The 22,858-nt window shown below is 42.6% G+C and overlaps 1 protein-coding gene across 1 annotated transcript in view; it reads right to left on the reverse strand.

The window, feature by feature from the left end:
• Nucleotides 1-22,858, reverse strand: part of LOC125456568 (xenotropic and polytropic retrovirus receptor 1 homolog) — a 310,767-nt gene that overhangs the window by 62,113 nt on the left and 225,796 nt on the right. The window contains exons 11-12 of the mRNA XM_048539806.2: nucleotides 14,263-14,428; nucleotides 10,806-11,000 (exon numbers count right to left, since the gene is read on the reverse strand). Of these exons, the coding sequence (XP_048395763.1) occupies nucleotides 10,806-11,000; nucleotides 14,263-14,428 (361 nt within the window). The remainder of the gene's footprint in view (nucleotides 1-10,805; nucleotides 11,001-14,262; nucleotides 14,429-22,858) is intronic.

Raw genomic sequence — 22,858 nt, forward strand, 5'->3', positions numbered from 1 at the left:
AGCTTTATAGAGCTGCAACAAGATCTCACGACTCTTAAACTCAATCCCCCTGTTAATGAAAGCCAAAACACCATATGCTTTCTTAACAACCCTGTCCACTTGGGTGGCCATTTTAAGGGATCTATGTATCTGCACACCAAGATCCCTCTGTTCCTCCACACTGCCAAGAATCCTATCCTTAATCCTGTCCCTTTCTCTTCTCGAGTTACATCATCACTTCCTCCTATTTCCTCTATTTTAAATACATTGTCTCTTTGCCTACCATTGATGTCAAAACACAAGCTGCTTCATTGTACCACCACTGGTTTAGTTTGGTTTCCAGTAACATGCATTAGCCAGACAGTTATATGACCAAATCTAACTCCTGCTTTGGTCACTGAAGCTGCCACTACGGGGAGTCAGTGGTGTTTATGTTGCTTGAATGACTGCTGCACTATCAGTCGTGTGTTGACAGCTCCCCAGTGTAAACTTACCCAAGTCACTAAGACAAACAGTGGGGGGGAGGGGGGGAGAGAAAGAGAGAGAGAGAGAGAGAGAGAGAGAGAGAGAGAGAGAGAGAGAGAGAGAAGGAGGGAAAGGGGGGGAGGAGAAGGAGGAGAAGGAGGAGGAGAGAGAGGGAGAGATTGATAGCTCACTTGTTCTTAGTGTGTTTGCGCTTGCAGTCAAGATCAAGACTGACCATGATATGTGAGATGCCTGTATTGTTAGAAATAGTGCATGATTATTAATACCAGGTTGTTTATAGCTTCTGAATCCAGTGGGGCTCTCACCCGAGTCATCAATGTGGCATAACTAAATCTAACTGGCAGCTGAGAATATTTATCATCTATCAGACTGGCTGCAATTGGGGATGTAGTGGATTACATAGTTCTATCAAAACTACCTGTGGCAGGCAACAAGCTCACTTTGTAGAGTTATACAGTCATACAGCATGGAAACAGACCCTTCGATACAACCAGTCCATGCTGACCATAATCTCAATCTAAACTAGTCCCACCTGCCTGTGTTTGGCCCACATCCCTCCAAATATTTCTTATACATATATCTATCCAAATGTCTTTTAAATGTTATAACTGTATCCACATCCACCAGTTCCTCTGGAAGTTCATTCCATACATAGGCCATCATCTGTGTAGAAAAGTTTCCCCTTATGAGTTATTCAAATCTTTTTGCTCTCACCTTAAAAATATGCCCCCTAGTCTTGAAATATGAGGGAAAAGACACCTGCAATTCACCTTATCTCATGATTTTATAAATTTCTACAAAGTCACGCCCTCAATCTCCTATGCTCTAGGGCAAAAGTCCCAGCTTATCCAGCATTACCACATAACTCAAGCCCTCCATTCTCAGCAACATCCTGGTAAATTTCTTCTGAATCTTCTCCAGTTTAATAATATCCTTCCTCCTTCTGATGAGAATGAACAAACGTCAGTGAACAGTAGGAGGTTAATTGTTGATATTTCCACAGTTGACTCAGGTACTGCAATGCACAAATTAGTGAGTTACCAGCCTTTACCATGGTGCCCTTAACTTGTTACAAGAATGACAGCACTGAGTGATGTGAGATTGAGATTGCGATTACAGATGAACATGCCTCCTACATCCCTAATAAACAGCATAAATTCCAGCCTTGTCAAAAATGCATAATATGCTCAACACTGGTCTGAAAAGATGGAAGTGAGGCACATGCTGCAGGATCACTGGCTCAGTGAGAATCTATGGACATGTTTTTCTGGATTACACTGAGCTTACATTCAAAATGTACAGGTCTTTTGGCAGTTCATGCACTCATACTTTAATGTATCTGATGCAGCAAAACAAAAAGAATCTTCTCCATTCTGATTTGTAAGGTGGCATCTTATTTCCCAATGAGTTACTTCAACATTTAAACAGAATAGCGTATTAAAGTTAACTGATACCAGCACAAAAAGACACCACTTCTCTACGTATTGATCGCAGGCCAGAGCCCAGAGCAGGAGCAGAGCGAGAGCCGATTGGGAGGCGAGTTGCGGGCCACAGCCTGCACTGTGGAGCGGAGAGAGTACGGGCTGAGTCTTGGAAGCGAGTCGCAGCTGGAACCCAGAAAAGGAGCAAGGTGGTCACTGGCCGGGACCTGGATTGGGAGCAGAGCCAGCCCAGGCTGGCTGCAAGAACAAGTCCTCGAGGGAAATGTGGCACAGAGACCAGTGAGTGGAGGAAGCGACGCCTTTTGTTCTGAAGCTCAGCAGGCACAGACGCAGTGGAAAATAGCTTGAGAACTTCAAAGTTTTTTTTATTATCACTCTGGACTTTTTAAAGCTCAGTCTTCCCATGCTAGTCTATTTTTTCTACTATTTCAATTCTGTAATAACACTCAAAGTATCTATACCTGGGTATCCTGTACCTACGATGGTGCCAAGAGTTAAACATTACAAACTTTTCACTGCAATTATTTGAGTGCATGTAATAATGAAGTCTATTCTGTTCTATTCTATTTGTTAATTTTCTTGGATTAGAAACAGCCTGTAACACAAGAAGTCTTCACCATTGTGCTGAAACAACTACTCAAAACTCTGTTAGGTCACAGCTCATTTAGGGTGCATAGTTTTGAGGTCTACACTTCAAGATGGATATTGCAGCAATCAAAAGGGTGCACTGTGGATTCATTGGGATGCTGTCTATTATGAGGAAATATAAATTCAAAGACCTAAAATACTGAGACTTATTTTTAAATATACAGAGGGGAGTATAAGACAATTTATAGCAATGTTTAATATTATAGAAGAATGAAACAGGTGAGATAGCAACAAACTTGCCTGGGGTTTGTGATGCCTAGAATGGGGCTGCATGGTTATAAAACTAAGTGTAAGAGATTTAGCACAAGAAGCAGAGAACTTTTGCGATTTCATAGAGGGTTGTGGTTCTGAAAAGCAATATTGGAACTACTGATTGAAGCAGAGACTGTGTCACATTCAATAAGATAAAATGGGAGACAAAGAAAAGGAAAAGTCAGCTCTATAGAAATAGAGCAGGTAAACAGGATTTGGCCCACGTGGGAGGGTAAGCACTAACATTGACTTTTGAACTATTTCTAATTTCTTTGTAATTTCTTTTAACTTGTTCTGGATATGTTTTCAAGTCAAAGAGGATTAGACAATAGACAATAGACAATAGGTGCTGGAGTAGGCCGTTCGGCCCTTCGAGCCAGTACCACCATTCATGATGATCATGGCTGATCATCCACCTTAGTGGTTAATTAGTGATTAAATCTGGTTGCCTTCTTTACTTGCCTGCTGTTGCATATGGTCCAAGCCACATAATTATTGCAATCATTCTTTAAATAAAATTTTGCACAAGGTAATTTCACTTACATTGGATCTTTCGCCCCTTCCAGCATCGAGCTGGCAATGACCTGCTTCAGGTGAAGTGCTTCATCTCTGAGGTACTGCAATAATTGGTGAAACTCAGCCTACACAGATCCTTGAAAGTTGCCACCCAGGTTGATAGGGCTGTTAAGAAGGCATACAGTGTTTTAGCTTTTATTAATAGAGGGATCGAGTTCCGGAACCAAGAGGTTACGCTGCAGTTGTACAAAACTCTTGTGCGGCTGCACTTGGAGTATTGTGCACAGTTCCGGTCACCACATTATAAGAAGGATGTGGAAGCTTTGGAATGGATGCAGAGGAGATTTACTAGGATGTTGCCTGGTATGGAGGGAAGGTCTTACGAGGAAAGGCTGAGGGACTTGAGGCTGTTTTCATGAGAGAGAAGGTTGAGAGGTGACTTAATTGAAACATATAAAATAATCAGAGGGTTAGATAGGGTGGATAGGGAGAGCCTTTTTCCTAGGATGGTGACGGCGAGCACGAGGGGACGTAGCTTTAAATTGAGGGGTGAAAGATATAGGACAGATGTCAGAAGTGGTTTCTTTACTCAGAGAGTAGTAAGGGAATGGAACACTTTGCCTGCAACGGTAGTAGATTCGCCAACTTTAGGTACATTTAAGTCGTCATTGGATAAGCATATGGACGTACATGGAATAGTGCAGGTTAGATGGGCTTCAGATGGGTATGATAGGTCAGCACAACATCGAGGGCCGAAGGGCCTGTACTGTGCTGTTATGTTCTATGTTCTATGCACATAGAACCAATACGTTTACTGATTTTTCATTTTCTTGCCTTCTCTTTCCAAGGAGTTAATTTCTCCTTTAGCTCATGCTATTCTGCCACGGTTGAGAAGAATGGAAAGGTTGATTGTACTTGGTTACAATAATTACCTGACATCTGAGAATTCTGGCCTGCAGGTTTTAAAGCAACTGGGGCAACTGTTCTTATCAGTCAGTACTGATGCAGGTCACATGGTAAAAGTAGTATAATCTGTATAACAATATATCATGCTTTGTCCCATGGAAATGATTGATTCATACGCTAAATGAAGTGGTTGAAGCCATCTTTTAGAAAGTTAGTGCTTGCAATTTAACCTCTTTCTTAGTGTCATTATATAAACTTTCTCTATCAAAATAACCATTTTATGAAATAATACACAGAAAAATACTCCATCTAAATAGTGGTGTCATCATGCATTCAAATTTCAAGTAATGGATATGTTAACTTATGTTAATAAGTCTAACTATGAACTGAATTGAAGAACTGTAAAATCGAATCAGCCACTGAGCTAGGCAATGCACTGAAATTACATCTGCACTATTTGGAAGGCTGGAATGTGAGCTTTTATTGCAAGAGAATTTGAGTACAGGAATAGTGAAGTCTTGTTTCAATTGTGTAGGTCATTGGTTAGACCACACCTGGAGTACTGTGTGGTTTCCTTATCTCAGGAAAGATATTATTACCACAGATGAAGTGAAATGAAGATTTGCCAGAGTTGTTTCGAGGATGATGGAATTGTCCTATAAGAGAGATTGGGCAAACAGGCTTTGTGGTTGTAGACATGCTTGCTGAGCTGGTGGGTTCTGGTTGCAAACGTTTCGTCAGTCTGCTAGCTAATATCATCAGCATATCTCTGATGTTACCGAGCACGGTGACGAAACGTTTGCAACCAAACCCACCAGCTCAGCGAGCATATCTACAACCTCATGCACAACCTGAGACAGAAATCTTCTTGAAAACTTTAAACAGGCTTTGCATTCGGTAGAGTTTCAAAGAATGAGGTGATCACAATGCAATATAAAAAATACTTAAATACTACACAGTCAATGCAGGTAAAAGGTTCCCCTTGGTTGGCCAGTCAACAATCAGGGACACAAAATGAAAGGTGAGGGAAGCCATTTAGGACTCAGATAAGGAATTTTAAAAAAAAACTCGGAGTGGTGAAGCTTTGGAATTCTCTACTCCAGAGGGGTAGTCATGATCAGCCAATCTCGTATTAAATGCCAGTGTAGGCTTGATGGGCTGAATGGTCTACTTTTGTTCCTACATTCCAAAACAAGCAACATTAAATTACACAAAGCAATTAGAAGGTTAATGCCCCTTTCCTGATAAATGATGTGTCTCTGATCCACCACCAGATTTGATAGCATTATGATGAATGTTATCCTTTTTCTTTCTTTGCACATGCCTCCCTATTGTTAAAACATTACTGGTCCCTTTAAAAAACTGTTCTGTCGTATTACCAACATACAGCGCCACATACTTAAACTATCCATGAGGCCTACAGAGAGAGAGACAAAGTAAACAACAAATGGCTGGAGGCCTTCCCCTTTTCCAAATCTGTTCTCATTCTTCCTCTGATAACCTCACTGTCCTTGTTCCGTCATAGTTGAAGGGCACTGGGCGCATTCCAACATCTCCACTAATTAGCCAATATTTGTACGTTATCCAAGATTGACAGAGCTTGCAAGCTACTTGATCATGGCAGACACTAAAGTTGATCTGTTCCAGACCAATAAGTGTCACTGAGTAAACTGAGAACTGCCTTCTGAGAACGTTGCTGGCTTTGACATGCCTAACTTGAGGTGCTGCAGAAAAAACAAACTACTTTCAAATATTGGGCACAGCACTATCTGACTAAATGAAATAAAATCATGAATTTAACTTTCTGCAACAATGTTTATCCAAAAACACTCTAGCACCAACATGGGTGGAAGGAAGAAAGTTTTCTATCAAGGCTGTTCATAGAAATAGAATGAAGCCAACCATTCACCCCATCGGAGATAGTAGGAACTGCAGATGCTGGAGAATCTGAGATAACAAGATGTAGAGCTGGATGAACAAAGCAGGCCAAGCAGCATCAGAGGAGCAGGAAGGCTGACGTTTCGGGCCTAGACCCTTCTTCAGAAGAAGGGTCCATTCATCCCATCAAGCTGTTTCTTTGACAGAGCTGTTCAATTAGTTACAGGTCCCTGTTCTTTAATAAATGTGTTGTTAATTTTTCCTTTTGAAATATTTACCCAATTCTCTTGAAATTTGCTTTCAGACAATGCATCCCTGATCACATCATACAATGTCACCAAAATTCTCATCTGTACTGCACTCCGTCAATCTCAGCATAATTACAAAGGCAATAGACTTCAGTAAGGCATTTGATAAAGTTCCCCATGGTAGGCTCATTCAGAAGGTCAGGAGGAATGGGATACAGGGGAACTTAGCTGCTTGGATACAGAATTGGCTGGCCAACAGAAGACAGCGAGTGGTTGTAGAAGGAAAATATTCTGCCTGGAAGTCAGTGGTGAGTGGAGTTCCACAGGGCTCTGTCCTTGGGCCTCTACTGTTTGTAATTTTTATTAATGACTTGGACGAGGGGATTGAAGGATGGGTCAGCAAGTTTGCAGACGACACAAAGGTCGGAGGTGTCGTTGACAGTGTAGAGGGCTGTTGTAGGCTGCAGCGGGACATTGACAGGATGCAGAGATGGGCTGAGAGGTGGCAGATGGAGTTCAACCTGGATAAATGCGAGGTGATGCATTTTGGAAGGTCGAATTTGAAAGCTGAGTACAGGATTAAGGATAGGATTCTTGGCAGCGTGGAGGAACAGAGGGATCTTGGTGTGCAGATACATAGATCCCTTAAAATGGCCACCCAAGTGGACAGGGTTGTTAAGAAAGCATATGGTGTTTTGGCTTTCATTAACAGGGGGATTGAGTTTAAGAGTCGTGAGATCTTGTTGCAGCTCTATAAAACTTTGGTTAGACCGCACTTGGAATACTGCGTTCAGTTCTGGGCGCCCTATTATAGGAAAGATGTGGATGCTTTGGAGAGGGTTCAGAGGAGGTTTACCAGGATGCTGCCTGGACTGGAGGGCTTATCTTATGAAGAGAGGTTGACTGAGCTCGGTCTCTTTTCATTGGAGAAAAGGAGGAGGAGAGGGGACCTAATTGAGGTATACAAGATAATGAGAGGCATAGATAGAGTTGATAGCCAGAGACTATTTCCCAGGGCAGAAATGGCTAGCACGAGGGGTCATAGTTTTAAGCTGGTTGGTGGAAAGTATAGAGGGGATGTCAGAGGCAGGTTCTTTACGCAGAGAGTTGTGAGAGCATGGAATGCATTGCCAGCAGCAGTTGTGGAAGCAAGGTCATTGGGGTCATTTAAGAGACTGCTGGACATGTATATGGTCACAGAAATTTGAGGGTGCATACATGAGGATCAATGGTCGGCACAACATTGTGGGCTGAAGGGCCTGTTCTGTGCTGTACTGTTCTATGTTCTATGTTCTAATAGATAGAAGCTTAAGGACAACAATGTTGAAAAATTCCTAAACTCTGCTGCTAAGTTATTCTAATGTGTGAATCTACGTCTGGATCTCGAGAAAGCAATGTCAGTCACGAGAATGGAAATGGATAAATGCAAGAATTTTATGAAGATTTTTAAATGTAGCCAACAGACAAACAAAAAGTGTTTTTATTTTTAGGGAATAATTTGGATTCAAAATCTCAAGGCATGGCTTTGAGCGAGGAATGGGATTAAATATCTCTTCTTGTTGTGTTTGCAAATTCATGAACTATGTCTGCGTTCTTAGAAAGGGAGGTTTGCAGAAAATATTAGCTATTGAGGGCTGGTCAACCTGCTAGGTTGACCTGACTTTTTCTCCATTTTAGATTACTGATAGAGCTTTCATTTTAGTAGGATTAAAGCAATGAATTTTCAGGTTAAAATTAGAGCCAGGCAGAAATTCCCAATGTTTTTGAAGAAATCCTGTTAAGTCTTTTCAGAACTTGCGATTAAGTAATTGCTAACAGAACACACTCCCACAATGTCTACTTAATATTGTATAAGGGCAGATGTTAACTTATAAACATGCCTCCCTTCATGTTAATATGAATATAAAAAAACACTACTCATCACATATGCTTGCTTTCCAAATAAAACCGTCAGAATGAACCATTATTTGAGTCCAACCCTACTTCAGCCAATACAAGACGCAAAGAAAACATCTTGTATTTATAGAGCACCTTTAATGCAGAACAGTGTCCAAAAGTGCTTCACGGTAGAAATTTCAAACAAATCTGGAAAGTGAGCTGCGTAATAAAAATCATAGTTGGACAAGTGACTGGGGAGAAAAGTATCATATAGCATGTACAAAATGCATATGACTAACAAGAAAGTCTCCTAATAAGAATTGGCCATGTACTAATTCCCTCTAAGTGTCCTGTTGCGCATCATCTAAGTCAATCAGAAAACACCATGGGAGTGACACAAACCATACACACTTGGCTTCTCCAATGGTCCCATGAGATTCTCCAGCAAAATTGTTTCTATTCCATTCTGTTAGATAGTTTTAATCAACCTGTTCAGACATGTTATGGTTATGACACACCGTCTGAAGCAGGTTGGGCCTGAACCATGGGTTTCAGGTCCAGAGGCAAGCACACTACCACTGCATTCCAAGATGTCAAGTCTGCATTCTCAACTGCTAAAGTAATAGTCATATGATTTTATAAATTGAATTAATGCAGCATCCTTCTTGTCTAAGCCCACACCGTGAACGTCAGGTGATGACTTGCTTATGTGGAACATCACATTTGTCAGTCTTTACTTGAGTTTTGCTTTAATACAGTGACTCGTTTGTGTTTTAAAGGGGAGAGAAAAAAAATTAGAACACCAGGATGTGATCAAAATAAATGCAAATAATCTGAATTTTGTCTAAATAAAATGGAATTTGGCTCATTTAATCACAGCCCATCAGTCTTGGCTCAATTTGAATCCCGAGCTAACAGGATAATTTATGGAGAACACATTCAGTCTCCAGTGTTATAGGTTTTAAGATCAGATCTTAAGATCTAAGATCAGATCACTGTGCTTGGATCCTATATCTAACATTTCTACTGTGTTCAAAACAGAGGCTGTTTGAACAAGCAAATGGAAACCAACTGCCAAATTACCTTGAAAATAATGATGAAAATTTCTCTTTTCTAATTATGCCACAGAAAGGAGCAAGACCTTGAAAAAATGGTCCGATTTTTTGCACCACAGAGCAGATGAATAAAGTGCCTATTCAAATTAAACACAAGACAAAAATGAAGCAATTAAATGAAATCAGCTACATTTACTACGCTTGAGGGCTCACGTTTGCTGCTAATAGAGGGCACTTATGGAGAAGTGAATGACAACATTTTGATTTCTACAAATGAGGATCATACAATGCATGGGCAACAAAAGCCATAAATTACTGTTCAAGCCAGGAGGGTGCAGTCAGCCTCAAAAGAATTTGCTTATTTTGTTTTTTCTAGTCTCTACTCCTCTAAAGTCACAGGATCACCATACAGGGAGGTGTTTCAGTCCATCATGCTCATCCTTTAAATTCTTTGTTAGTACCCTATTCAGTGGTTGTATAATCTGTGTATCAGTTTCATGGTGTTGCTGGAAATCTAACATATAACAACAAAATGCTGGAAACACTCAGCATTCAGGCACATACCTATAAAATGAGAAAAAGATTTAATGTTTCAAGTCGATATCTATCATTAAGACTGGAAGAGATTGTGGTTTATCAGTTTATTAACTTGAACACAGCTTAAGTAAAATGGCTAAATTTGTGATTGATTCACTTGTGGTAAAAGATCATCAATACAAAACCTTGACAATTTCTTTCCCTACATATGCTGCCTGGTCTGTACAGTGCTTCTAGCATTTCCTGCTTTTATTTCTTCTTTCAGTCCTGGTACACATGCCAGAAAAAGGGATAGGAGGCAAGTGGTACAATACAGAGTGATGCAATAAGAGCAACCTAAATGTAGAGTTGAAACTACGGTGCAATTTTATTCAAACCAAAACATGCGGGATCTGACGGCCATTTGAAACATGAATTTTCCCACTTTTAGCAATTTTTTTTAAAATTCGGATTAAAATGGGGTGAAGAGTAATGGTGACTTTAGATCTACCACAAATCTGAAACATGATCTGAAAATGATTTACAGGTGCAGATTTGTAATGCTTTCATAGTTGCATGAATAAGGAATTCTTATTAGCTCAGTAATCTGCTGTGTTTTACTATACATTTTTACAATCCCTTTATTCTGATCTCAGGGGACTAACTATGGAAGAAACCTATACACATCAGACCTGTCTACAGGTAATGAACTAGAAGATTTATCATAGTGAAAGTGGATTTGAGAGTTAGAAGCTGCTAAGGGAATGGAGAGAAATAGCAGATTGGAGGCTGAGAATCAGCTCACATTATACACTGAAGAGGGCAATATTCAAGAAACAGTAAAATTAGATACCATTTTTTCTGAATTTATTAATCCCACTTGCAGTCACATATCTTTAAATCATGTTCTTAGACTACAGCCTTCAGCCAAATTTCAAATCAGTGACAATGGTTTCATCACTGCATACAGCAGGGGAAGTAACTGTTTCTCACCAGCTTACCTTTGTGTGTACTGTAGAGAGCAGCAAAGGTCACCACAAAGAAGGTGGTGGAATACTTCCCAGCATTGACTAGATGAGGGAATGCTCGTTTGGTGTCTCGGTAGCGGCGCAGGCACTGTGTGAAGCGTACCCACGCGGGCAGACACTGGATGATGGCTCTTACTCCATAGGAGTAGCTGTGGCACACGCTATCACCTATAACAAGCAAAAGGGAAAACAGATCAGAAATTGTGACAGCATACACAAGGTCCAAAAATGTTTAATTGTCCCTTTGTTTTTTGTTATTCACTTATGGGTCAGAGGCATTGCCCTAGTTGACCTTAAGGTGGTGGTGAGATAACTTCTTGAACCACTGCAGTCCATGTGCCATGGTCTGCCTGTTTGTAAATCCTATTAGTCTGTTGTAAATTCGTCACTCTCCCCGCTTATATTTTGAGTGTGATGCCAGTACAACAGCAATTGGTCATCAGATTAAATAAAGATATTTGAAATCTGCACTGATTACTCTTTCTTATCATAAAGATCAGCTTGCTGCAGCAGCCAGTCTCTGTATATAAATGCTTGACTTCAAGATACATGCAATGAAGCTAACTGCTCTTTCTATTCCAAGGGATACCCTGCCCAAATGGAACAGCTAACCCAATCATGACAATATTTAACTCTATCAAATGTGCAAATCTTCCAATTATAACCAGTCTCTTATGTCAGCTAAAGAAAACTATCACACTCATGAATGCCATAGTTGTTTGACTAACATGTCACTTGGTAATCAGACACGATGTAATCATATTATCATCAAATCCCCCAAAATAGGTAACACTAAAACCTAAAAATGTTAGAGTACTTTTCTGACAGGAAACACTGTACACACAATAAGTGAAAGCAGTAAATGAGAAAGAGGAGACAACAGGATGTCAAAAGAAGATGTGAAACCTTGAGGGATAAAACACTAAAATAACCCAAAGATGCTACGTAGAATTCCATGATATGCATCACTATGATACCTAGCTCAAAGAGGTCATTCATCTTGTGAACTTTGATTTTAATGGATGTCACAGTATTAAAATTGGCACAGTTGTTTGCTAAATGGTGTAGTTGGCTCAGGATTGTGGGATTCAAGGATTTACTGGTTTTAGACTTAACCCCACATGGGCGAAAGCTTAAGTGAAACATTCATAGTACAGTCTGTGTCAGTCATGTTCCTGAGGTTCACGTGCATGAGGCAAATGGAACAGGATGGCTAATGCTTGTATCCAAAATCAGTTCTGAGCATTCTTCATAATAGATTGTTGAAGGTCTTCGACATGCACTCTGCAATCTAACCACCAATGCAATTATGTAAATTCCCTTAACATAGAACATAGAACATTACAGCACAGTACAGGCCCTTTGGCCCTTGATGCTACGCCGACCTGTGAAACCAATCTGAAGCCCATCTAACCTACACTATTCCATTATCATCCACATGTTTATCCAATGACCATTAAATGCCCTTAAAGTTGGTGAGTCCACTACTGTTGCAGGCAGGGCATTCCATGCCCTTACTACTCTGAGAAAAGAACCTTCCTCTGACTTCTGTCTATATCTATCACCCCTCAATTTAAAGCTATATCCCCTCATGCTAGCCATCACCATCCGAGGAAAAAGGCTCTCACTGTCCACCCTATCCAATCCTCTAATCATCTTATATGTCTCTATTAAGTGACTTCTTAAACTTCTTCGCGCTAAAACGAAAGTCCCTCAGTCTTTTCTCATAAGACGTTCCCTCCATACCAGGTAACATCCTGGTAAGTCTCCTCTGCACCCTTTCCAATGCTTCCACATCCATCCTATAATGTGGCGACCAGAACTGTGCGCAATACTCCAAGTGCTTGGCTCTCACAATTCTAAATAGATTCTGTTAACAACAGTAAAATAAATGAAGCATGAAATAATTGTGTGTTAATGACATTCACACATTAAAACATTTTTTGTATCAATTCAGCCAAGTTAAATTTGGTGTTGCAATTCTCAAATCCTTTCATTTGAAACTGGTCAGTAGAATTGCTGAAACTGCTCATGCAGAATATTTTTTAAAGCACTGTAAAAATGAATGAAGCAGCTAAAGCTCCATTTTCCCCCCCAAGATTCCTTGTATCATCTCTTTTCCAAAACTAAGGATTGCTTGTTTATAGATGACAAATGAGCACAGCTGAGTTACAATATGGGTCATAACAACTGCTCAGTCTAATCTCCCAAACGTTTCTGTGCAGGACAAGTATAAGTTGACTCGTTTACATCACCACACATTCACAGTCAAATAACAGCTAACGGCTCACAAACTTGAATAAAATAGGGTGCACATAACAACAAAACAACACATACAACGAATGTAGATGAACATTTCCAACGTTCAGCAAATCCTTATTGTTTCAGTATTTGCGGAACAGACAGATACTAATGAACAACTACTTACGTGATGTCTGGAATACATGGGGGGGGGTGGAATTTCCTGTCCTCCTTGTTTGAAGGTGGTTACACCTGATTTTAGCTGCATGAGAAGCTGTAGCTAGTTGGCATCTTGGACAGTCAGTCAGTCATCACGTGAGTGCCAACTAAGCTTTTCTACTGTGTATTCTATCAAGTACCATTGTACTTATCAAATAAACTCCAGCAACCAACACTGCGAAATTTTCCTGCCTCCTAACCTGAATTTCATCACCCTAATTAGGATCAGCTAACTGTGTAAGGTCATGGAATCAAACCTGCAACTTTGCTGTTTTTAGCAGTTCCAAAACACGTCATCACAGAGTACACATGACCACAAATAACAGGCGTAGGCTATTCAGCGCCTCAAGTCGGTTCTGTAAATAATGAGATTGTAGCTTATCTTAAGTTTGATTCATTTACCTCACTATGCTCTACATCCACCAATATCTTTGATAAAAATCTAATCTTAATCTTGAAAATTTGAATTGACCCAGCATGTGCAGCCTTTTGAGAGAGAATTCCACGTTCCTGATACCTTGTGTGTGTTTCCTAATTTCAACTGCAAATGGTCTAACTTCAATATTAAGACTGTGCCTCACTATTCTGGATTTCCCCACCAGCAGAGATAGCTTGCATGTATACCACTGATTCTCTTTTTATTTGAAAGATTTCTATCAGATCATCCTTCCATTTTTTAAAACTCAGGTGAATACAACATATTTATGCTACCTATAATCGATGATTTAATGCTTTAAATCTTGGTATAATTTTTCACCCCCTCCAAAGACAATAAATCCTTCATGAGGTGCAATGTCCAGAATTGAACATAGCACTTCGGTAGGTTTTTGCCAATGTGCTGAAAGCGTTAACTGTCAAAAAAAATTTTCAAGTAATTTCAACTTTAGACCACCTTTTAGATGTGGAAAATATGAAGCAGAAACAACATACATTTGGAGCCCCGTTGTGATTATTCAGCATAATATATTACCTGGAGCACTGAGCAGTCCCTCACTCAAGCTCCAGTTCAGCTCAAAGCTATAAAAGCAGATCATGTACTCCAGGTCCATCAGAATTGTAGCCAAGCTGTTCAATTGGTCGGCCAGCCAAAAATCTGCAAACTCTACTTTGTGGAATGGAGCTGTGAAGACTCTGAACTGTGGGGAGAAGAGTGAAAAACATAAATCAATCAGCAACAGTTTATAGGTGCAGACTCTCTTCCTTCATCATACTATCCCCTCATACAGTAATGCCTCAATCGCTATGCTGTTACTCAAGGATCTGGAGACATCTTTGATTTTCAAGTGATCACAGTCATATTGCTATGTATAACAACAACAAAATTAGCAAACATATAATATACCAAAGTGCAACAAAGAAGAACAATTGAATAAGAGAGAATGAAGTAACAATGAGATTATTTTTCCAGAAATTAAGAAAATTCTATTCCAAAAACTTTCAGGAAACAAAGAAGGCTTTCAAAGAGAGCAAAATCAGAGGCTGTCCTGCCTTTGGTATCAGATGATTGAAAGTCAATATATGTCACTACTCAACAAGTTAGAAACATACACCATAATTTCCTTACTTAAGTCAGTATATTTCAGAAATTTAGCATTTAGCTCACAGGTAATGAATGGCATTTGTGAATGTGTGTCTAGATTTATATTGAAATGTTTGAGTTCACTCATGGAACATAAACTGATAAATTCAACAACTGGCGAGCATGGGTGATTTACTGGTGATGGTTCATATATGAAAAAGTTACCTTGGGTGATTTGGTGATGGGGGGGAGAAAAAGAAATAAACAGTCAGTACTGCACAAGAGCACTTCTGGGGGATAAAAGTAAAAAAAAAAACTGAAAATAGAAACTGATATTGTATGGGTTAAACTTGAGTGGCACAGTGTCCCTTCAGTGTCCTTTCAGATTGGGTTCAAATCCAGTCCAACCAGAAAATTTCTTCTCTCTGCTGGTTCCAAGTTTGCATACTTCCTACATGGAACTGGAAAATCACCCATACTTGGATGACTGTTAAGGGAAACTGAACAGCCATAATAGAGGAAAATTAAAAGTTGGAACTAGACATTGAGGAACACCGAGCAGGAGTGGGCCATTCAATGCTGCCAGCCTGCTCTGTTGTTCTAAATTAAAACATATAATCCACGTTAACTGTATTTTATTAAGGTATTACCATTTCCTGTGTGATGTTACTAGCAACTTTCCCTCTAAGTTGTGCAGCTGCACATGTGGGCAGCTGCTCCAAGGTTCCATGCTTGGCTATTGGCATCACCTTGCCAACTGCAGCATTGACTCCCCTTCCAGAAGTTGCAACAGTGCACAGACATCATTGACCTGCGCCGCCAGAAAGAAAATTAGAAGGAACCATTGGTCATTAGTACCCAGAAATCTATTGGTCCCTGACTTAAGCATATTCAATGACTGAGCTAGGTTGGGAATTCTGACATTCACTGTCCGATGAGTGAAGATATTCCTCTTCTTTTCACTGTAAATGGCTTACCCTCTCTTTTGGGACTAGATTCCCTCATTCAAGATGGCCCCATCCAGGGGGAAACATCCTTCCTGCATCTACTTTATCTATCTGTTTAAAAATGTTATAAGATTGAGATAAGTTACATGGAATCAAATGTGAATTAAGCACAGCACAGCTGCAGCAATCAACGGGAGCATGGCTTGAAGAGCTCTAAGACCAAGTTGACATTTACTTAAAAAAAGCAAAATTATTTTCACTCTTCCCTGCTGATGTCACTGACACCCCATTGGGATTGTTCCATTCATGCCCATTAACCTACTGCAATTTGTCCAAATGTCCATGATTCCTGTACGGTATGTGACAGTCACCAGAAATGGTAAGGCTATTCAACTGTTACCTCATGCATTGCAAAGCTTCTACCACAGATCAAAGCTGAGAACAGGTAACTGAGCACTGGCCGCGAGTCAAAGCTGAGAGTTGTTTCGGTTACTTGGTTCAGCAACTTGTTAGATGAGGTCACTGAGCTACTGGTTACTGCACTGCTTCTTAAACATCTAATTCTAGTATTGTTAATGGTTTGTGATTCACTTTGGAAAGTCAAAATCTATTTTAAGCAAATGATCGTTAAAAATTTCAGTGCTCTAAAAACAGACAACTTACATTTCACTCTGTTTTAAGAGCAAAAATGATGCCAGACTGGGGAAAACATCACCTTGTATTTCCCTGACTGGATATCCCTGTTTGTAATCTGTGCCATGGATTCGGCTGTGAGCTCTAGTGAATCAAAGCAAAATCTGACTACCCTATAGAGATATGGGAATACATTAAAACTTTCAAGGGTGCAAAAAGAATGCCATGATTAAAGAACCAAGTTCTAAACTTTAATATGGGATTCCAAGAGACTGTGTTCTCATTTATAACTTGCCCATAGAGTACAGTTACACTTCATTAGAGTGCACGAATTGCCTGCTCCTTTAAAATGGTATGTGTTTAAAGGGCACTTCTCACAGTTCTCAGAATGTCCTAAAGAACTTCATAGCCAATGAATTGTGTTTGAAACCCACTCACTTAGCCAAACAAAGATGGCAAATATTCAGGCATAGTAGGATTGTTAAGTGGATTGCAAAAGGGAACCATGTTTTAAAATCAAAGGTTTACTATGCATGTGGCACATCGTTTAGAACACATTGTATGGTATTATGTGCACTGATCTGCATTGCCTCATCAACTCTCTGGAAACAGAATTTCATTTCACAACCTATGCAAATACTCCAAGCACTCTTGCTTGAGCATTGGGACATCCTCCTTTAATGCAGGAAACATTTTGGATTCGGAGGCATGCTGCGCAGCTTCATTATGACATAGTTTGATGTAGATCACGAAGGCCCCACTTTCTCAAACTTGCCCCTCACCTGAGGTATGGTGGCCCTCAGATTAAACTCACCACCAGCTGTCTTTCTCCAATGAGACAGCAGTCTTATGGTCCTTTGGAACTCTGGTCACTTCTCCTTCACAGAACTGAAAAGGGATGCCTAGTACATTCCAAATGTCACAAATTCATGTGTAAGACTTCATAAGAGGGTTGGGATATGCCGAACTGGCATGAAAGATGGTAAAATAACATTATTTGGCAAGCAAAAGGAAATAACACTGCTTGGAGAGTTGGTTGATTGTTTGATCGTCTTTCCCTTATTCCATTAAAGATCAAACTGAAATAGCTTCTTCCTCAAATTCTGCAGCAAAGGCTCAGGTGGCATGGTGGCTCAGTACTTAGCATTACTGCCTCACACTGCCAGGGATCCAGGTTTGATTCCACCCTTAGGTGACTGTCCATGTGAGTTTCCTCAAGGTGTTCCGGTTTCCTCCCATAGTCCAAAGATGTGCAGGTTAGGTGGATTGGCCATGCGAAACTGCCCATTGTATCTAGGGTATGAAATGCAGGGCCAGAGTAAGGGGTAAGTCTGGTTGGGATGCTCATCGGAGGGTCGGTGTGAACTCAATGGGCCAAATGGCCTTCTTCTACAATGTAGAGATTCTATCAACACCCTTACCACTCACTGATACAAAACATAGAAAATGGAAACACCAACAACAGGTCATTTAGCCCTTTGAGCCTTCTCCATCATTCAATATGATCAGTCCCCTCTTCCTGCTTTCTCCCAATTCACTTTTAGATCTCTTTATTCCAAAGAATAAAATTTAACTCCTGCTTGAAGTTATGCATGCGCTATGCAATTCTATTTAAAAAGAGAGAGCTTGAATCCATGCTGCAACTTTCCTAATGCCAGGATGTACCAAAGTACTTCACAGCCAATGAATGCTTTTGAAACATGGTCACTACTGCAGTGCAGAGAAACGTAAGAGACAATGTACACACGGCAAAATCTCACAAGTAGCAACGAGATAAACAACCAACTAAAATGCATATTTATAATAAATGCTATGCTTTGGTATTCTTGTTATATGAAGGGAGTTGGTTGATTTGCTGTTTAGCCAAGGAGGATCTACGCTTCTGTCTCTGATTGTAATATCAAACTCAAGATACCTCCGTAGCACTGAGTCAGGGGTCACTGGATGCACGGCATGGGTCGATGCATATAGATTGTTTGTTGGTGTTCTGGCAACCCCAATGTCAAGATTATTTCATGACCCAAGGCCATTTGGACTATCAGCAGATGGTAAAATTGTTCTCGACTGATGAATTTTCAACAGAAGTGGTGACAAAAACTGGGAGATTAAAATAAAATGACTGCTTGTTGAATTGTAGTTCCAAAAACTGCTACTTCAGTGGAAAATTAACATTACTTAAACACTACAAGGATAACTCAATTGTTTAGATGTTTGTTGCTTTTCTTTCATAATTTATCACTGGCTAAATGCATTACTGAAGCACATAAAAATGCTCAACACATTTTGTGGAATGTCTGCTATTTTAGCAAGGTACAATGCTTTCAATTCATGCAATTACAGGCCTGTCAATCATCTGCCATTGTTTGTAAATGTGCATTATTACAGTCTATCAGAAATTCTGCACCCAGCCCAGTCAGCTGCCACAGTGGCCTTTCAGAAAACTAATTACAAAAAACACTCAATCCTTTTTATTTCTCGTCAGCACATACCTCTTCACCATAAAAACTGTACACAAGAATAGTCTTCTGAAAATGCACTGCAGACTACTGACACCTGCACAGTCCGTTCAAAATGGACAATCCCACAGTAAACAGCTAAAGGAGTGCAAATTTTCAGGCTTGCAGCTAAATTTTTGGAACTAAGGCCAGGGTTAATGTTTGGACCACGGATCCTCCCGAATCATCCAGATTCTCTTGAGATAAAAGATGATCTCCTGGACACTTCTGTAAGTAAAATCACCCAGGAAGGGACAAGGGTGGAACAGAAGGGGAATCACTAGGTCTTCAAGAGAGTATTTTCGTTTCCCATTTTCTTTGAACACAGTTAAGTGTCAGTTACAAAAATATCAAGGACAAGGAATAAAGACTGCTTGTCTAGGGAGGCAGCAGCAAGGACATATGAAGAAACCACAGGAATATACTCAACCAGAGCGGGAAACTCTATTTTACAAATACAACGACTACTGTGTCTTGATAACAGCGGTTATATCTAGATACGGTTACTCTATACTTAATTTTAGCTCTATTTCCCTAAAATAGATAAGGTTTAATTTGCTCGCTGAGCTGGAATGTTAGTTTTCAGACGTTTCGTCACTTTTTTTTATTTGAAAAAATATACTTTATTCGTAAGATGTACAAAAAATAAAACATATTTACGCACCTACCCAGTCATGCAAGCCGCTCCGGGTTACCCAGGGGGTACATACACCAACTAAAGGAAAAAAACAAAGAAGGAAAAAAAAACAAAGCAAAGAAAACACCCCGGCAGTCGTCACCCCGCACAATCCCCGTTGGCCCCGTGACCAGTTGGGGAAGGCGCCAGCTGGGACCAGTTACCAGATAGGGTTCTTTTTCCTATTCTGGACGAGGGGTTTCATACCGTGGTCTTTCCCCACTGCGCCTTGGCGGCGGCTGCCCCAAGCTTTAGCGCGTCCCTCAGCACGTAGTCCTGGACCTTGGAGTGCGCCAGTCTGCAACACTCGGTTGGGGTCAGTTCTTTCAGCTGGCAGACCAAAGAGCGTCTTTCACCGCATTGATGGTCCTCCAGGCGCAGTTGATGTTGGTCTCGGTGTGCATCCCCGGAAACAGCCCGTAGAGCACGGAGTCCAGCGTCACGAAGCTGCTCGGGATGAACCTCGACAAATACCACTGCATCCCCCTCCAGACCTCCTGCGCGTAGGCACACTCCAGAAGGAGGTGATCGACAGTCTCGTCCCCCCCGCAGCCACCTCGAGGGCAGCGTGCGGTGGTGCAGAGATTCCGGGCATGCATAAAGGATCTCACTGGCAGAGCCCCTCTCACCGCCAGCCAAGCAATGTCCTTGTGCTTGTTTGAAAGTTCTGACGATGAGGCATTCTGCCAAACGACTTTGGCAGTCTGCATGGGGAACCACACGACGGGATCCACCCACTCCTTTTCCCGAAGGGTCTCGAGGATACTACGTGCTGACCACTGCCTGACGGCCTTGTGGTCAAAGGTGTTTCCTTTCAAAAATTTCTCCACGAAGGACAGGTGGTACGGAATGGTGCAACTACTCTGAGCGTTCCGCGGCAACGAGGCCAGGCCCATCCTTCGCAACACTGGGGACAGGTAGAACCTCAGTAAGTAGTGACACTTGGTGTTTGCATACTGAGGATCTACGCACAGCTTGATGCAGCCGCACACAAAGGTAGCCGTCAGGGCGAGGGTGGCGTTCGGTACGCCCTTTCTCCCATTTTCCAGGTCTTCGTACATGGTGTCCCTGCGGACCCGGTCCATCCTTGACCCACAAATGAAGTGGAAGATGGCCCGGGTGACTGCAGTGGCGCAGGCCCAGGGAATAGGCCAGGCCTGCGCCACATACAACAGTAACGAAAGTCCCTCGCACCTGACAACCAGGTTCTTACCCGCAATGGAGAGGGACCGGAGCGTCCACCTGCCCAGCTTCTGCTTCAACTTGGTGATACACTCCTCCCAAGTCTTAGTGCACGCCCCAGCTCCACCAAACCAAACACCCACCACCTTCAGGTAGTCTGTCCGGACGGTGAAGGGGATGAAGGAGCGGTGGTCCCAGTTCCCGAAGGACATGACCTCGCTCTTACCCCTATTGACTTTGGCACCTGAGGCCAGTTCAAACGGGCCACAGATGTCCAAGAGTCTAATTCACCGACCGACGATCGGTGCAGAAGACGGGGACATCGTCCATGTACAGGGAGGTCTTGACCTGAAGGCCTCCGCTGCCTGGGACAGTCACGCCTTTCAGGCTCACAGCCTTCCTGATGGATGTGGCGAAGGGCTCCACACAGCACACGAACAAGGCAGGAGAGAGCCGGCAGCCCTGCCTGACTCCAGATCTAACAGGAAAACTGTCTGATTCCCACCCGTTGATCCAGACTGCGCTAACGATGTTTGTGTAGAGCAGCCGGATCCAATTGTGGATGCCCTCCCCGAACCCCAATTTGGAGAGGACGTCCCTCATATAAGCATGAGAGACCCTGTCGAAGGCCTTCTCCTGGTCCAGGCTGACGAGGCAGGTGTCCACCCTCCTGTCCTGTACATAGGCGATCGTATCCCTGATGAGCGCGAGGCTCTCAGCGATCTTCCTGCCCGGCACAGCACAGGTTTGGTCAGGGTGAATCACCGACTCCAGGACAGACCTGACACGGTTGGCTATGACCTTGGCCAGGATTTTGCAGTCCACGTTCAATAGTGAAATGGGACGCCAATTCTTAATTTCTTCCCACTCCCCCTTCCTCTTGTAAATGAGGGTGATGATGCCCTTCCTCATGGACTTGCACATTTACCCTGCCCGAAGCGCACTATCGTACACCTCCAGCAGGTCCTGGCCGACCAGGTCCCATAGAGCGGAATACAGCTCGACCGGTAAGCCGTCGCTCCCGGGTGTCCTATTCCTCTCCAAGGACTTGAGGGCTCTGGTCAGCTCGTCCGGGGATATCGGCTGGTCCAGCCACTCCCTCGTGCCGTCGTCTAAGACCTCCGTGATAGACGACAGGAATGACCTGGAGGCCGTGCTGTCCGTGGGCTTCATGTCGTACAGTCCGGCATAGAAGGATCTGCTGGTCCTCAAAATGTCGGTCCGAGAAGAAGTCACCGAGCCGTCGTCCTCCTTCAGCCGGCTAAGCACAGAGCTCTCTTTGTGCACCTTCTGAAAGAAGAAACGCGAGCACGTCTCGTCCTGCTCCACGGAGCGGACCCTGGACCGCAAGATTATCCTGGAGGCCTCCGCGGCGATGAGTGACTTGCTGGCCCCTCACCTTGCGGAGGTCCTCCGTGACATCGACCCCCATCAACTGCAGAAGGAGCAGGTTCTGCACCCTTTTCTGGAGTCGCAACAGCTTTCCCCGCCTCTCTCTCGCCTTCCGAACACCCTTGAGGACAAAGAACCTCTTGATGTTCTCCTTCACCGTCTCCCACCAGTTGCCCAGAGACTCAAAGAGGGGTGTCACGGTTCTCCAACCGGCGTACTCCATTTTAAGCTCCTCGACGTTCTCTGGGGTCAACAGAGTCGTGTTGAGCTTCCACGTCCCCTTGCCGGCTGGCTGGTCGTCCTGTAAGTGACAGTCGGCCAGCAGGAGGCAGTGGTCAGAGAAGAACACCGCTCAATGCCAGTGGACCTGACCGAGAACGCCCGTGACACAAACAGGAAGTCTATCCTTGAGCGGATAGACCTGTCTGGCCGCGACCAGGTGTACCTCCGCTGCGCTCCGTCTGCAGGGGTGCTGAAGACGTCGAGCAGCTTGGCGTCCTTCACCGTGCCCATCAGGAATCTGGACGTGACGTCCAGTTGACTCCCCCCACCCGCTGTCCCCACGCCGGATCTTCCATCTGCATCGATGATGCAGTTGAAGTCTCCGCCTAGGATGACCAGCCTGGACGTAGCCAGCAGGGGTGGAAGGCGCTGCAGGATGGCCAACCGCTCACTCTGTACCGCTGGGGCGTACACGTTGATCAGCCTCGGGAGTGTTCCTG

The sequence above is a fragment of the Stegostoma tigrinum genome, chromosome 8 (assembly GCF_030684315.1).
Source record: "Stegostoma tigrinum isolate sSteTig4 chromosome 8, sSteTig4.hap1, whole genome shotgun sequence".
Classification (NCBI taxonomy): domain Eukaryota; kingdom Metazoa; phylum Chordata; class Chondrichthyes; order Orectolobiformes; family Stegostomatidae; genus Stegostoma; species Stegostoma tigrinum.